Genomic DNA, 13,619 nt, shown 5'->3' on the forward strand with positions numbered 1-13,619 from the left:
ATGCTCGTTGAATAACCAAATAGAAGCACACATTAATGCAACAATATACAAAACTATGCAAAACCAAGTCTAGTGATACGGGCTTTCCTAGTTTCACACAGCGAAAATATAGATCTAGCAATCTTGGCCCTGTATGCCGCCACGTTGTGGTTACCCCACTCAATGGATGGAGAGCCAGATATCAGTCGTTCTGCATACATGCAGACGAAAGGCCCGTAGCTGACAGAGTCCTGCTGGTGAAACTGAACCTCCGCTGGAGCAAACACCGCCGTCATAAGTGGGTACTTCTCCTTTGCCACTGTCGAATCAATGGATGTGTCGTCTAGCCACCTCGCCAACTGAAGGACAATTGGCAACAATCTCAATAAAGGCAGTAGTTCACCAACTCGACCATCCTGCTGTCGAGGTGATAGCTTGTGGAATACTGGGTCATAGACCTCGCAAACCAATTCTCCTAACCGGATCAGACATAGGACAAAATGGTGGCCAATTATGACTGGCATGAGAACCTATGACAAACCACAATGAATTGATAAGAAACAACATATAAAGCACAAATGACTAATGACAAATAATTGTTTAACTGATTACCTGTGTGGCATCCATCCATCCTATATGACCAGGAGGAAGTTCATGGCCCTTAACGGCTTTTCCACGTATTTGGCAGAGCCAGTCTATCCGGGGCTGCCAACCATCAGCTACTGCTCCATGCGTCAATATATGATACTCCTCTGGAGTAAACTCACTTCTTGCCCACTTCTCCAATAGAGCGTCCCACTCGCCCTGGAGGTATATCTACAGATCAATAGTATCTTGATTAATAATTTATATTCGCACCAATGAAAACATACAAATAATGAAAGTTTACTTACAAACCAATCCGTGTCTAATATGATTGTGTTATTCATATCTACGTCATCCAGTAAATCTGCTGAAGCTCGAAGTCTATTTCTCAAGCTTAAGAAATACAAGTCAATATCCTGCAACAAAGTTAAAATCAATAAGTTAGTAGAAAGTAATTTAACAATGTTAAAATCAATAGATTATTTACCCCAGTTGTGAATTCCTGGCTGACATTATCCACCCGCGCGAAGTCGTCGTACTCCCGCAAACCACCACTTGCCTTGACATAAATCTCACGACCCCTACCCTCTCGACACCTAGCCATCCACTTCTCATAATGGTCACTGCAGACTTGTGTCACTGGACGTGGCATTTGGCTATTAACCCAAGGCGATCGCTGATAGTTAGACGGACGCCTCACCCTCTGACTGCGACGCGGGGGCTCTGCCGGCGGCTGCTCTGCTGGCGGCTGCTCTGCCGGCGGCTGCTCTAGGTGCTGCAGCAGCAGTACCTGTGGCTGCTCTGCCTGTGGCTCAGGCTCCTCCGTCTGAGCCTGTCCTGCCGAACTGGACTGTCCCCACTCATGTGGTGCAATAGAAGTGAGCGGTTCAGCAAAGAATATCGGGGTCTCTGTTCTATACTGCGGCTTCAGGAATGGGGAAGACCAATGAGGGTAGACCTGGGTCGACCAGTCAAAAGTCTGCTCCGCCGGTGTGTAGTCGCCCTGAACAGACTGATTCATGGCCCGCCACTGCTCGTTGTAATCCTGGGTCTCTGGATGGCGTGGTTCCTCACCGCGGGGGTCGTCGTCGCAGGAACGTGAAACGCTTGGCCCTGAAGCGTCGGGCCCTGAAGCACTGGGTGGAGGAGACCGTCGCTGTGGAGGAGACCGTGGCTGGTAATCATCAGGGGACCGTCGCTGGTCATCATCATCAGGGGAGTCGGGCACTCAGAAATGTTTGCTCTTCTTGCACCTATCCTTTTTACCCTTGCCCTTCAGTTTCTCCACGAATTTGCCGAAGGCCTTCTTAATCTCCTGACGGATCGTCTTCTTCACCCACTTACGATCCACCTCACCCTCGCTGGGACTGGATACAGTCCGAGATCCGCTCGACGATGAAGAAGTATGCGGCGCTGGGTGCTTGCCTGGATCTACTGAATGACGAGCCGGCTCGTGCTGTCGAGCATCCCTCACAGGGCCCCGGACACTGTGACTGCGAGTCGTACGAGGCTGTCTAGGTACATCCTCCTCGTCCCCGCGCTCCTCCACAACACGGGCTCCGGTGCCCTGTGGAAATTGGACACCCCGAGCTAATGGGTTGTCGGGGGGCCTGAAGCTCACCGAGAGTTCGCCCGGTGTCAGCGCTGATATGAAGTAGTGACTCGACAGATCGTCAGCATCGGGCTCCAGGGGCATGACACCACCCTAGAAAGCAACAAAGATAATATATTAGAACATAAGTAAAACCAGTAACGGTGTGGAGGATAATCTTAAATAACTGATTACCTGTCCCTCGAATAGATCGCGCAGACCGTGAAGCTTCGGCTTACCCCTGAAAGTCCATCTCAAACACCGAGGGTGCGCTGTCGGATCACCGCTAGATGCTGCGACCATGTGTCCGAAGCCCGGGACGCGCTCCAATGCCCAGACATATAAAGCCCACGAAGGACCGTAGAAGTGATATTTCTCGCCGGTTCCTACATCTGTCGTATAATGGCATAACATCTTATACGAATACGCGCCCCAGGGGAATCTATCAAACGCAGCCAGATCATCCACCAAAACCCAAAGCCACGGCTGTACCCGCGCATCCAACCCAAGAACAAGGGTGTGAGCCACACACACGAGGACAGCACGAAGGTACAGGCTCTCATCCTCATCATCCACTCGACGATCCAAATCGCACACGCGTTTGATGAGCGACTGTATGGTCATGCTTCGCGTACCGCAGAATCGTCGGTATGCCTCCACGCGACTGCAGTCGTGCTGTAATGTCGCATCGAACCTCGATCCCCCGAAATTGAGCCCAGTCACTAATGCGTAGTCCGCAGGGAAAAATCTGACTCGTGCTCCGCACAGAAAGAAGCACATCTCATTTTCTTCTGACACAATCTGCCTCGATACAATCTGGTGTAATGCTTTATTGCTCTTCGCGCCGGGCCTCCAATCAGTGAAATGCCCAAAACATGATGCTCTAAATCTTCCCAATAAATCTGAATTGCACTGTTCGCCGACCACATTTAAAGTTTCAACCAGCTCCGGAAAATGTGAATCCCTATAGTAGGTGCTGATAGCAACCTCCGTCTGGTCTATAGTGTCGCGACGAAGATATGGGACATTCGCCTATTCATTTACAAAATGAATACCATATTAAATTCAGTAAAAAAATTAAAAAACTCCACAAATAGGCATAATTAAATAACTACAATTTAATCAATACCAACCAATTTAATTAAACTGCAATTTAATACTAAATTCAGTAAAATTCAGTAATATTAAACTACAATTAAATTCCGCAAAATATTAAAATTCAATAATTCAGTAAAATACTAAAATTCGAGAAAAATAGTCAAATTCAGTAAAATATTAAAATAGTAATTCAGTAAATTCAGTAATATTAAACTGCAATTAAATTCAGTAAAATTCAGCAATTTAATATTAAATTCAGTAAAATTCGAGTAATTCAGCAATTTAATATTAAATTCAGTAAAAATTCAGTAAAATATTAAACTGCAATTAATACCAAGCAATTTAATTAAATTCAGTAAAATATTAAAAAATTGCAATTTAATTAATACCAAGAAATAACAGTTTCATTAATTAATAATTCAACAATTATAATTAAATTAAATTCAGTAAAATAGTAATAATTAACGTAAACATACAGATAGACTGAAAAAAGTATTTTATACCTAAATAACAACTATCCGGCCGGCGAAGTGTCTGGTAAAATGAATCCGGCCGGGTACATTTCAGATTGAAACTGTCCCGGCCGGACTCATTATTCCGGGCATAGTGCCGGCCGGGTAGTTGTTCTATCGGCATAAAATACTTTAATTTATTAAATCGCACAAAGCCCACATACACAATGCAATTATAATTACTTAAACAAATATTTCATATTGAAACAAATTCAGTAATACCCAGCAAAACTCGCAATAATAATTACTTAACCAAATATAATTAAATTAAATTCAGTAAATTACTAACTGATTAATATAAACATACAAATAATTAAAATGGAATATTTTATGCTAAAAAACGATCGGTCCGGCCGGTGAAGTTCCCGGAAAACTCAATCCGGCCGTATATTTCATTTAAATAATGAATTCGGCCGGACCGATTTATCCGGCCACTTCACCGGCCGGACCGATCGGTTTTTAGCATAAATTATTCTATTCTATTCAATTTCATGAAAATTAAAAATAAAAACCTGTGAAGAAGATGCCATTGATGAGTACGACGTGCTTCAATATTTTGAACTCTCTCGGTGGGTCAAAAAAAGTGAAGAAGCCGATATGTGTGGTGAGTAAAAAACCCTAGTGAAGGAAGGTAAATATAGTGGTGTTAAAAGCTTCGAAAAAAATGTGATTGAAGCCGATTGTATCGGCTTTATGTCTATCAAAAGAGAATCAAATTTTTTAGAAAGATATTTTTGACCTTTATGTATATCGGTTGTTGCAAAATTCACTTGGTAACATGCATGATTTTTTTGGGTAACACGCATGCATTTAATTGGGACGGATTTTGAGTATATATATATATATATATATATATATATATATATATATATTTTAAATTTAAAGATATGGATTAATTAACACGATATATATAGTGTTATATATCAACATTCAAGAATAACACAATATATACAAATAATTTCAAAGAATATATGTATTGAAATTAAGATATTAAAGGGAAAAAAAATAAAAAATTTAAGATAGATACGCATGGATATATATTATTAGCTTCTTGATTTTTTTTTTTTTTATGAAATTGAATAAAATATAATATTTTATGCCTAAATAATATCTATCCGACCGGTAATTTTCAAGGAAAAATGTATCCGGCCGGGTCATTGTTTTTCTGAAATGTACCCGGTCGGATACATTTCTCTGGCCATTTCACCGGCCGGATCGATGGTATATCAACATAAAAGTGTTTTTTCTATCTATTGCTATCTTTATATTAATTTTTACTATTTTGCTGTATTTAATTTAATATATTGTTTAAGTGTTAATTAGTGTCCGATCGATAATATTTACACTTTAAATTATCCGGTCGATAATATATATACAGTTTAAAAAAAATCATATCGGACACTCAGTGTGTAATCATTTCGGTCAACATCACAAATTATTGTACAAAAATGCATTGGAACTTAAAAATGTGTAAGATTGTGTAAGAAGACCGAAATGATTACTTAAGATGTTGACCCACTCAAGGGTTAATTAGTAATTTAGGGCATGGATAGCTTTGTATGATAAGGGTGGGCATTTTTCAAAATATGAATAAGGAATAGGGCACTTTTGCCCATTAACACAAAGAACAACACAATTAATTAATGAAATCAAATTGTGATGAAAGAAATATAATTTTCCACCACGCAAGTACAAACAAATCAATCAAATAAAGAATCTTCAAGAATCAACATCCTCCCCACATCCCATGTATGAAAATCTTCAAATAATAGTAAAAAAAAATCCTCAAGAATGAAAAATCAGAAGCTAGCCTTCTTGATCTTGTATCTGTAGAACAACTTCTTCTTCTTCCCAGATGAATTTTGGACAGTTATGACGATCTTCCCTGCTTCGTTGTTCTTGAATGTTTTACGAAGCGCTTCCTCCTCCGAGCTCATCTTCTTACATTTATGGACAATCATGGTATACGAATTCTCATCTGTCGGCACGAATTCCTCTGTGTAGTTCACCTCCCACCCAACTACTGTCACATCCCAGATAAATGTAGTTCCACCCTGCTAATCACCATAAGATAACCCCATTATTTACCATTCTCTTTTCCAAATTTTGCAAAACAACCGTTGAAATTTTGTTATACCTCAGGAGTTGGGATTTCAATGGTCTCAGTGCATCCAGCTTTGATCATAACTTCTGTAGCCTCACCATCAGCGTTGGAAAACTCAAAGTCATTCTCCCTCTTCATTCCACCATACTGGACTGGAATTTCTTGGATGGGAATATACCTAATCAAGAAGCCATTATTACTATTGTATTAGTATTAGATGAGAGAGAGAGATGAGCGAGAGAGAGGTAGGTTACTCACTTGAGCAGAGTTTCAGTGACCTTGGATGGGCGAGCAAAGACTAATTTGCTCCTAGTTCTTTGCGTCAAGAAAGGAGACAACAAGGAATGAAAAGCGTAGTACCAGAATGGAACATTGATGAAAATCTGCAACCAAAACCAATTCCAAGAATCAGCACCACACCAAATTCCAGTACCTTGAAACGCATGTGTGAAGAAAAACTCACATTTTTGGCGACGAATTCAGGGTAATTATCTTGAAGAAGCGCAACGGCCTTGTTGACCGCGGCTCGCACCTCCTTCTTGGAAGCGCCGGGAGAGTTGTTGAGATCGTTGATTTGCAGCAATGAGTTAATCCCATCAGCCTTGAAATCGAGCTTCTCAACTCCCTTCTCCATGAGCTGCACCCTCCACCTCAAGAACTGCTCCCTCTTCTCCTCCGTCGCCACCGTCTTCTCGTCCAAAACTCCGAAGATGTTGTAGCAGATGGGGTGGCCCTCGCGGTCCACGCCGCTCATGTAGGCGGCCGCGGCTAGGTCGGCCTCGAACTCTTCTTCTAGAAGGGTGTCGATCTTGAACTCCTTCCGCCACTGGAGAGTCTTCTTCAGCATCTCGAGCGCGTCGTGCACCTTAAATTCGCGTGCCCTCAAGAATTTCAAGAGCACCACGTTTGTGCTCTCGTTGCCTTTGCTGGGCAGAAGGGGCACTCCCCAAATTGAGATGTCTTCGTCAACAGCTTCTGCTTCGCATTTCTCAACGGCCTCGCATTCCTCTTTCTTCGCTATCTCTTCCTCGCAAACTTCTGTGGGCTTCGGTGCCTCGTCGCCGCCGCATTCTTCTTTCTTCTCCGCTACTTCCTCAGACGCTTCTGCGGGTTTCTCCTCCGCCGGCTTTTTGGGCGTCTCCTTCTTCTTGAAAATGGCGTTTCCGAGAATGGCTTCTTCGAGCTTGGTTTTGAGGTCGTTCAATGCCTTCTTCTCGTGCTCTTTCAGATCGGAGAGGAAATTGCTCTCTTCTCTGTAGGAAGAGCTTTTCTCCACCGTCTTAGGCTTGCTTTCATCCTTCTCGCATTTCACTTCTTCGGCCGCCGCCTTCACCGGCTCCACCGCCACCTGCACCGCCTCAGCCTTACACTCAACCTCAACAGTCATCCTATCTGATTGATTAATTGGCTTTCTTCAAAATCTAGAAACAAAAACACACACACAAACAATTAGTATAAAAAAGAAATAAGAAAACATTCCCAGAAGAAATAAAACAGAAATTCAGATAGCAAAATGAATCAAAAGCTCACTTTACTATGCTGTTGAGGGTTTAGCAGGAATGAGATGATGAGAAGTGAAGAGAGGTGCAACGGTTATTTATGTAATTTTGTTTGAAAGGCGAAATAGGAGGTCCCACAACGGTCATGTCTTTGTTGTCATCCCACGTTAGAGCCGTTAAGATTCCTATAATTGTTTATGTATTTTGTGTACAAGGCTGTTATAATTTGTGCTAGCCTGGACTCCAGCAAAAATTTGTTTGTCAGAATCAATTTCTGCCCCGCTGACTGCGATTAATCATTGATTACGCCGCTTAATCACCACTACTCTTTAATTAGTTTATGAATAGGATCAATCATCATAAAGTTTGGTGGAAAAAATAAATCGTCAAATGTGTCTTCTATATACTTCAGAATTATGCCTTCAGATTATGAAAGCAATGAATAAAATCGTTATTACTCACCCGTCCTCATAAAATTTATTCAACATATTATTTTCACGTGTTCTCATAAAATATATTTAATTTATTTTTAGCAAATTTTTCACTCATAATTATGTGGAATTTTTATTTCATTCATAATACATTCAACTATTTTATTAAAATCCGTATCATTTATAAATAAATATTTTTTATGAGGACGAAGAAAGTATATATATAATTAGTAATTCAATCAAGAGTAATGCCAAACAGCCACATTGTGGCTACCCAAAATTTACTTAAGTAGAAAATAATTTAATTTATTTTTTAAAATAAAAATAAGATTTAGTTATTTTATCATATTCTCTACATTATAGTTATTTTTTTGCAATTTTTCGGTAACTTTTTTATTTTATTAAAAAATAAATAAAAAATAAAAATGCAAAAAAAATTAAAAAAAATAAGTACAATGTAGAGAATATAATAAAATAACTAAATCCTATTTTTATTTAAAAAATAAATTAAATAAATCAAGAATATTCTTATTATATTAGTGTGTGGGTAGCCACAATGTGGCTGCATAGATATATTTATTGTTTAATAAATATACAATATTCTAATTCGTAACCGTGATCGTTTACGTTACCACCGTAATAATTAATAACAAAAAGTGCAAAATTGTGAATGTTGAGAACAATTGTTTAGCAGGTAATCCCTCTCTCTCTCTCTCTCTCTCATGCATACAAATATGAAACTGTTCGTTTCACCGACTAAGGTATCAAACGAATATTACGTATTAGTTGATTCGGTCAATGAAAATAAATTAATGATTATTTAGGTAACATGAAATGTAGTTGGTTGGACTTGCACCAAAAAGCAAATATAAGTGTATCTGAATAAATAATGGGTGATTCTATTTACAGCCCCATTTTTACTCCATATAGCCACTTATATAAAATAATAATAAAAAATAATTATAAAATTACAATTTTATCCTTAATTTATATAGCCTCAAATTAAATATAATTTATTTTGTAGTGGATCTAATATGCAGATAGTAGTTTTGCGAAAATATAATTAGGAGACAACTCAGAGATGAGATTCAATTCCTATATAAGAGACAGGTTTTCGAAGCTAGTTAGCTTCATGTTCCTCACATTTTGCTTCATTTTATCAGCAAACTATAAAATTTATTTTTTTTGTATATGGAGTTCTATTACAGTTCTATTAAATAACAACGAATATAGAGAGAGAAGCATATGTGCATCAAAAAATTAGAGATTATACAGTTATGCATCTGCATCAAAAAATTACAAGTTCATTGGCTTTACCAGATTAGGATTCTCAATTTGAATAACAAACAGAGCTACAAGCAATCTTTTCTTCAGTGGTGGAAGAATGGCAGCGGCCAGTCGGCTTCCTTCTACCTATTTTATCTCACTCTTGCTCGTAATTGTTTAATTAGAGAGAGAAGCAGATTCAAGAAAATTTATTTTTGAGAGGCTCATTTGTTGGTGTATGAGCTATGACTACATAGACAAAATTTATACATATTGCAAACGATGTTCCTCCGTTTTGGCCATTGCTATTGGCTGATAGCACCGATGGCAGTTTTGCTCGCCATTATTGTTGTTCGGACCGTGAGAGGGCAAAGGCGGTGCCTTCATTGAAATTGAAGGCGGAATCGGTCGCCGAAAATCGAGGGAAGAGGCGGAGGCGGTCGCCGGAAATCGAGGGAGAAGGCGGTGGTAGATTTAGGGATCGAAAGTTTCAAATAGATATGAGAGACGTGAGTCAGGGAACTAGAGACGAGGAGGCTGACGGCGGCGTCGGCGCCCCTGCCACTGCTGTTTGCCGGGAATATAAAGGGGGCGCGGCAGAGGATTTAGGAACAAGGGTGGGGCGGTGTCTCTTTGTGTGTGTGTGTTCTGGATCGCGAGAAAGAGGTTAGAAGGAGAGAAGGAGAGGCGCCGATGGTGGTGGTTGAAGCAGCGGCGACCTTCGCCGGAATAGAAAGAAACAGCTATGGTAGATTTGGAAAGAAGGTGAGGAGATTCTGCACTTCTGCAAATTGAGGCTATACACGTTAGATATTTAGGAAGAAAGGGATGAGTTTCTGTGGGGGCTATACACGTTAGCTGCAAAAATAAATTTGTAGGTCAAAATAGTAAATCTGTATATATTTTTTAATATTATTTTATATAAGGGGTTATAGGGAGTAAAATGGGGGTTGTGAATAGAATTACCCATAAATAATTTGTTGGGGCTAACAGTATGACCCAGTAAATTAGTTTGGGCTAAGAAGTGAAAATAATCCAAATTAATTATGGACCCAAGCTTGAACTTCTCCCTCGTTAGAGAAATCCCAAATTGAGCTAACTAAGGGTAATTTTATTCATAGCCCATTTTCTTTCATTGTAGCCCCCATAATTAATTTAAAATAAAATATTTAATTATAGACATTTTTGTCCTCGTAGCCCCCAATTAATTAAACCCTAGCCAAAAATAAACTAAAGCCCCCTTTCATATATAACCCCCGCCTCCCACGTTTTGTTCCTGAAAAAAAAAAGTTTAATATTTTCTTCAAATATACCATGGTGATGTTCATAAATATGGGGATATGATTGTTAGGTGAATAATGGCATGATATTTGAATATGCGTTCAAAGAATATATGGGTGAAGAAAATCGATAAAACCCCTCGAAGACAATTTTCTAAAACAAAATGGAGATTGAAATTCTTATGAAAATTTCAGCCAAATGCATATCAATTGTCCAATTGTCCTATTACCTTTTCTACATATATTTCCTAGAAAAAATATTTTTCATTCGTGATTTTTAGATTAATCCATCATATGAGGCTTCATAGATGATAATACCTTTATGGTTAAAGTCGTGAACTGTTATTTTATTTTATTATTTTTTTTTTCAGATTCTTTCATCAAGAGTGATTCAATTGCACCATGCTATTGCAAAGATGCTGAAAATTTTGCAACAAACTTTTATCTTAGATAATCAAAACGCTATTCTAAGCCAAGAGAAAAGAGACTAATAACACATAAAGTAGAGCAAGAAATCGAGCACTTGTTTTAAATAAATTAAGGATGGTGAATGGTAGTGGCTTTGATTTTTAGCAAGACGTTTTGTTAGTATAAGGAGAGACAAGGACAAAAATGTCTATAACTAAATATTTTTATATTTAATTAATTATGGGGGTTATAAAGAAAGAAAAAGGAGCTATGGATAAAATTACCCGCTAACTAAATAACGAATAAGATCTTATATCCCATAAGTTTATTGTGTAAGCCCTAATTAATATTTATCAATGAATAACTTTTTATTATGAAAATAAAAAATATTATGTTTAATGAGCCCTAATCAATATTTATCAATAAAAATCAAAATTTAAAAGGATCATATAACCTAACTTTAGATTAATTAACCCTAATAATTAATTCTTAAACAAAAAATAAAATATAAATATAAAATTATTTACAAATCTTAATTAATTAGATTTGTTAATTATCTTTAAATTACACTAAACTAAACATAATAAATTAAAGGGCAAATTGCATGAAAATACCCCACTTTATACCAAAATCTGGTTTTTTGACAATCTTTTCAATTGTAGCAAAAATTTGAACTACCTTTCAATTTGTTGCAATTGACTTCCGGAGTAATTTTCCGGCCAACTTAATGCTGATGTGGATTCCCGTAAAGTTGATGTGGCACGCCTCGCCGGCTAATGTCACGACCGGCCCTAATTAAGGATAATTAAGCCGGGGAAACCGTGACTAATGGAGGGAGATTAGAAGCGGGGTAGAAAGGGGAATAATCAAACAAGAAAGGATCGCATTTCATCATTGTTAACAACATGGATATTTATAATATAACGGAGTTTTAGTCGTATAGACTCAAATAATTAGTAAGTTCGGATAACTCCGACTTATCCAAAATAACATAAAACTTCTGAGTACGCAGCGGAATAAGGTTCTGATTACATGTATGAAGACATGTAACCCTAGAGTTCATTAATACATAATAAGACAAAGAGTCCCGCTCGTCACTTCATCACCATCGGCAGCTGCTCAACCTGCACATTTAGAAATATATGCAGGGCTGAGTACAAAAGTACTCAGTGGGCACATATGCCTACTATGAAATATAACATGCTTCGTAAAGTTGTAAATTGTCATGCCATCATAAACAGTACAGCAAGGGAGTTTTTCGCTAAAAAGGCCCAAGCTTACTAAATTCATTTGTGATTCTTAAAGTTCGTCTGCAGACTAAGTTCTCTTGTAATCTATCATATCTGGAACTGTGTGCCGGAGAGGTGGCCACCTCTCACGGTCACTTGACCGGCCAACCCGCTAGATGACTCACGGTCACTGGTGTACACTAGCCCTGGCAGGATAGCTATCAACTGCTCAGGACCCGAATTCGATTGCATCATTGGCAAAGCCAAAGCAGATAGATATCATACTAAAATTTAAACATTTTATGGCAAGACAATACTTGAAATAACTTTAACTCAAAGATTTTATCATGAAATAACTTGCTTGAACGTAACATTTAAACTCATTTGATATATATGAAAGTAATGCCCACCTGATAGAAATTTTCTGTGGTACAGTAGCTCCTTGACTGATTATTAATCTCGTGTTTGACCTTTATTACGAGAATATAAATAAGATACTGCTCGAATAAAATCCTCAATTAATGAGAATGCGTAATTTAACTATGCATGACTCATATTCCGATAATTATTATTCTGAGATAATAATCTGGGAAATTCTATTATAAATCCTAATTGTCGAAATAAAATAATTTAAATAAGGCTCGTCACATGAGGTCGGATAGATTATCATAATCAATCCGTTCTCATCGGGTGTTCTAATCCGTCAATTAAATAAACCCCGTTCCTCGTAGTCAATAGAAAATAAATACTTCAACTTATTCGCTTTATAATCTCATAATTAATCGGGCTTAATAAATAAGAACAAGTAATGTTATAAAATTAAAAAAAATAAAATAAAATAAAAAGGCTCAACATAAGGCACATAAGAATCACAATCAAACATCATCAAAACATGCTCTGCTTTTACACTGACTCAACTTCAAAATTTAATCTGTTCTGACTCTGACATCTCCTGGACTCGAGACTCATACCGAAAGAAAGATCTTCAAGTCTAGTTTCATATAAAAAAAAATAGAGTCGAAAACTCCAAGTGGTTTGAGAGATATGACGTTTTTACCACGATCTACCATGTTCGGCAGTTTTGAACAATCGAAAACTTGTATTTTTGAAAAATAGTAAACGTTGTCAAACTGGGCTCAACTTTGGTGGATATCTAAATAACACAATAAGGTTAATACCATAAAAATTTGGAAAGCTAGATCACCCAGGAAGCTACTGAAATAAATGACTCTTTTCTCTGTTCTCTGAAATTCTCAGTAGTAATGTGCAGTTTAGGTTTTGCATTTTAAAGAAGTATCATACGAAGTTGGAATGGCTTGAAATTTTACCAGGGTACTCAAGACTCATGTAGGGACTTTCTATAAAATTTTCAAAGCTGTTAGACATCGACAAACCGTCGATCACAGTAGGTCAGTAGGCCTACGAAATTCATATTTATAAGTCCTTAAAAATAATTTATATAAATCAAGAAATAATAGTTTAATCCCAAAAATATTCATTAAAAGTCCATCCTAATTTAAATAAAGAACGGACCTCATTTAAAATAAATAGTCCCAAACTTGTTACGCACATATACTAAATCCTTCACGAAACATCCTTTAAAATAAACTTTGATACATAGAAAATAATTCAACAAC

The 13,619-nt window shown here is 37.8% G+C and overlaps 2 protein-coding genes across 3 annotated transcripts; both read right to left on the minus strand.

The window, feature by feature from the left end:
• Positions 1-53: 53 nt before the first annotated feature.
• LOC131025776 (uncharacterized) lies at positions 54-2,687 on the minus strand. The gene is made up of 5 exons (XM_057955561.1): positions 2,351-2,687; positions 1,052-2,269; positions 873-980; positions 592-795; positions 54-509 (listed from the first exon to the last, which is right to left on the minus strand). The coding sequence occupies exons 2-5, from the start codon at positions 1,583-1,585 to the stop codon at positions 54-56; spliced, it is 1,302 nt and encodes a 433-aa protein (XP_057811544.1). The 5' UTR covers positions 1,586-2,269; positions 2,351-2,687.
• Positions 2,688-5,380: 2,693 nt separating this feature from the next.
• On the minus strand, positions 5,381-7,521 carry LOC131026388 (patellin-4). Of its 2 annotated transcripts, none has more exons than XM_057956257.1 (5): positions 7,400-7,521; positions 6,333-7,290; positions 6,128-6,252; positions 5,903-6,047; positions 5,381-5,819 (listed from the first exon to the last, which is right to left on the minus strand). In XM_057956257.1, exons 2-5 carry the CDS (start codon positions 7,254-7,256, stop codon positions 5,565-5,567), a joined length of 1,449 nt encoding a protein of 482 aa, XP_057812240.1. In that variant the 5' UTR covers positions 7,257-7,290; positions 7,400-7,521; the 3' UTR covers positions 5,381-5,564. The 2 variants fall into 2 exon arrangements, with proteins under 2 accessions (XP_057812240.1, XP_057812239.1); XM_057956256.1 differs by having other exon boundaries at positions 5,381-5,822.
• Between the last annotated feature and the right edge of the window lie 6,098 nt (positions 7,522-13,619).

This window comes from Salvia miltiorrhiza, chromosome 5 (assembly GCF_028751815.1).
Source record: "Salvia miltiorrhiza cultivar Shanhuang (shh) chromosome 5, IMPLAD_Smil_shh, whole genome shotgun sequence".
Lineage (NCBI taxonomy): Eukaryota > Viridiplantae > Streptophyta > Magnoliopsida > Lamiales > Lamiaceae > Salvia > Salvia miltiorrhiza.

Bases quoted from the DNA above. Each gene is read 5' to 3' on its own strand.
- LOC131025776 (XM_057955561.1), bottom strand. From the start codon at position 1,585: ATGAATCAGTCTGTTCAGGGCGACTACACACCGGCGGAGCAGACTTTT. The intron at 796-872 runs GTAAGTAAACTT...ATTGATCTGTAG, and splicing joins TATTAGACACGGATTGGTTT to ATATACCTCCAGGGCGAGTG. The intron at 510-591 runs GTAATCAGTTAA...GGTTTGTCATAG, and splicing joins GATGGATGGATGCCACACAG to GTTCTCATGCCAGTCATAAT.
- LOC131026388 (XM_057956256.1), bottom strand. From the start codon at position 7,256: ATGACTGTTGAGGTTGAGTGTAAGGCTGAGGCGGTGCAGGTGGCGGTG. The intron at 6,253-6,332 runs GTGAGTTTTTCT...TTTTGGTTGCAG, and splicing joins CTGAATTCGTCGCCAAAAAT to ATTTTCATCAATGTTCCATT. The intron at 6,048-6,127 runs GTGAGTAACCTA...CTTCTTGATTAG, and splicing joins GTCACTGAAACTCTGCTCAA to GTATATTCCCATCCAAGAAA.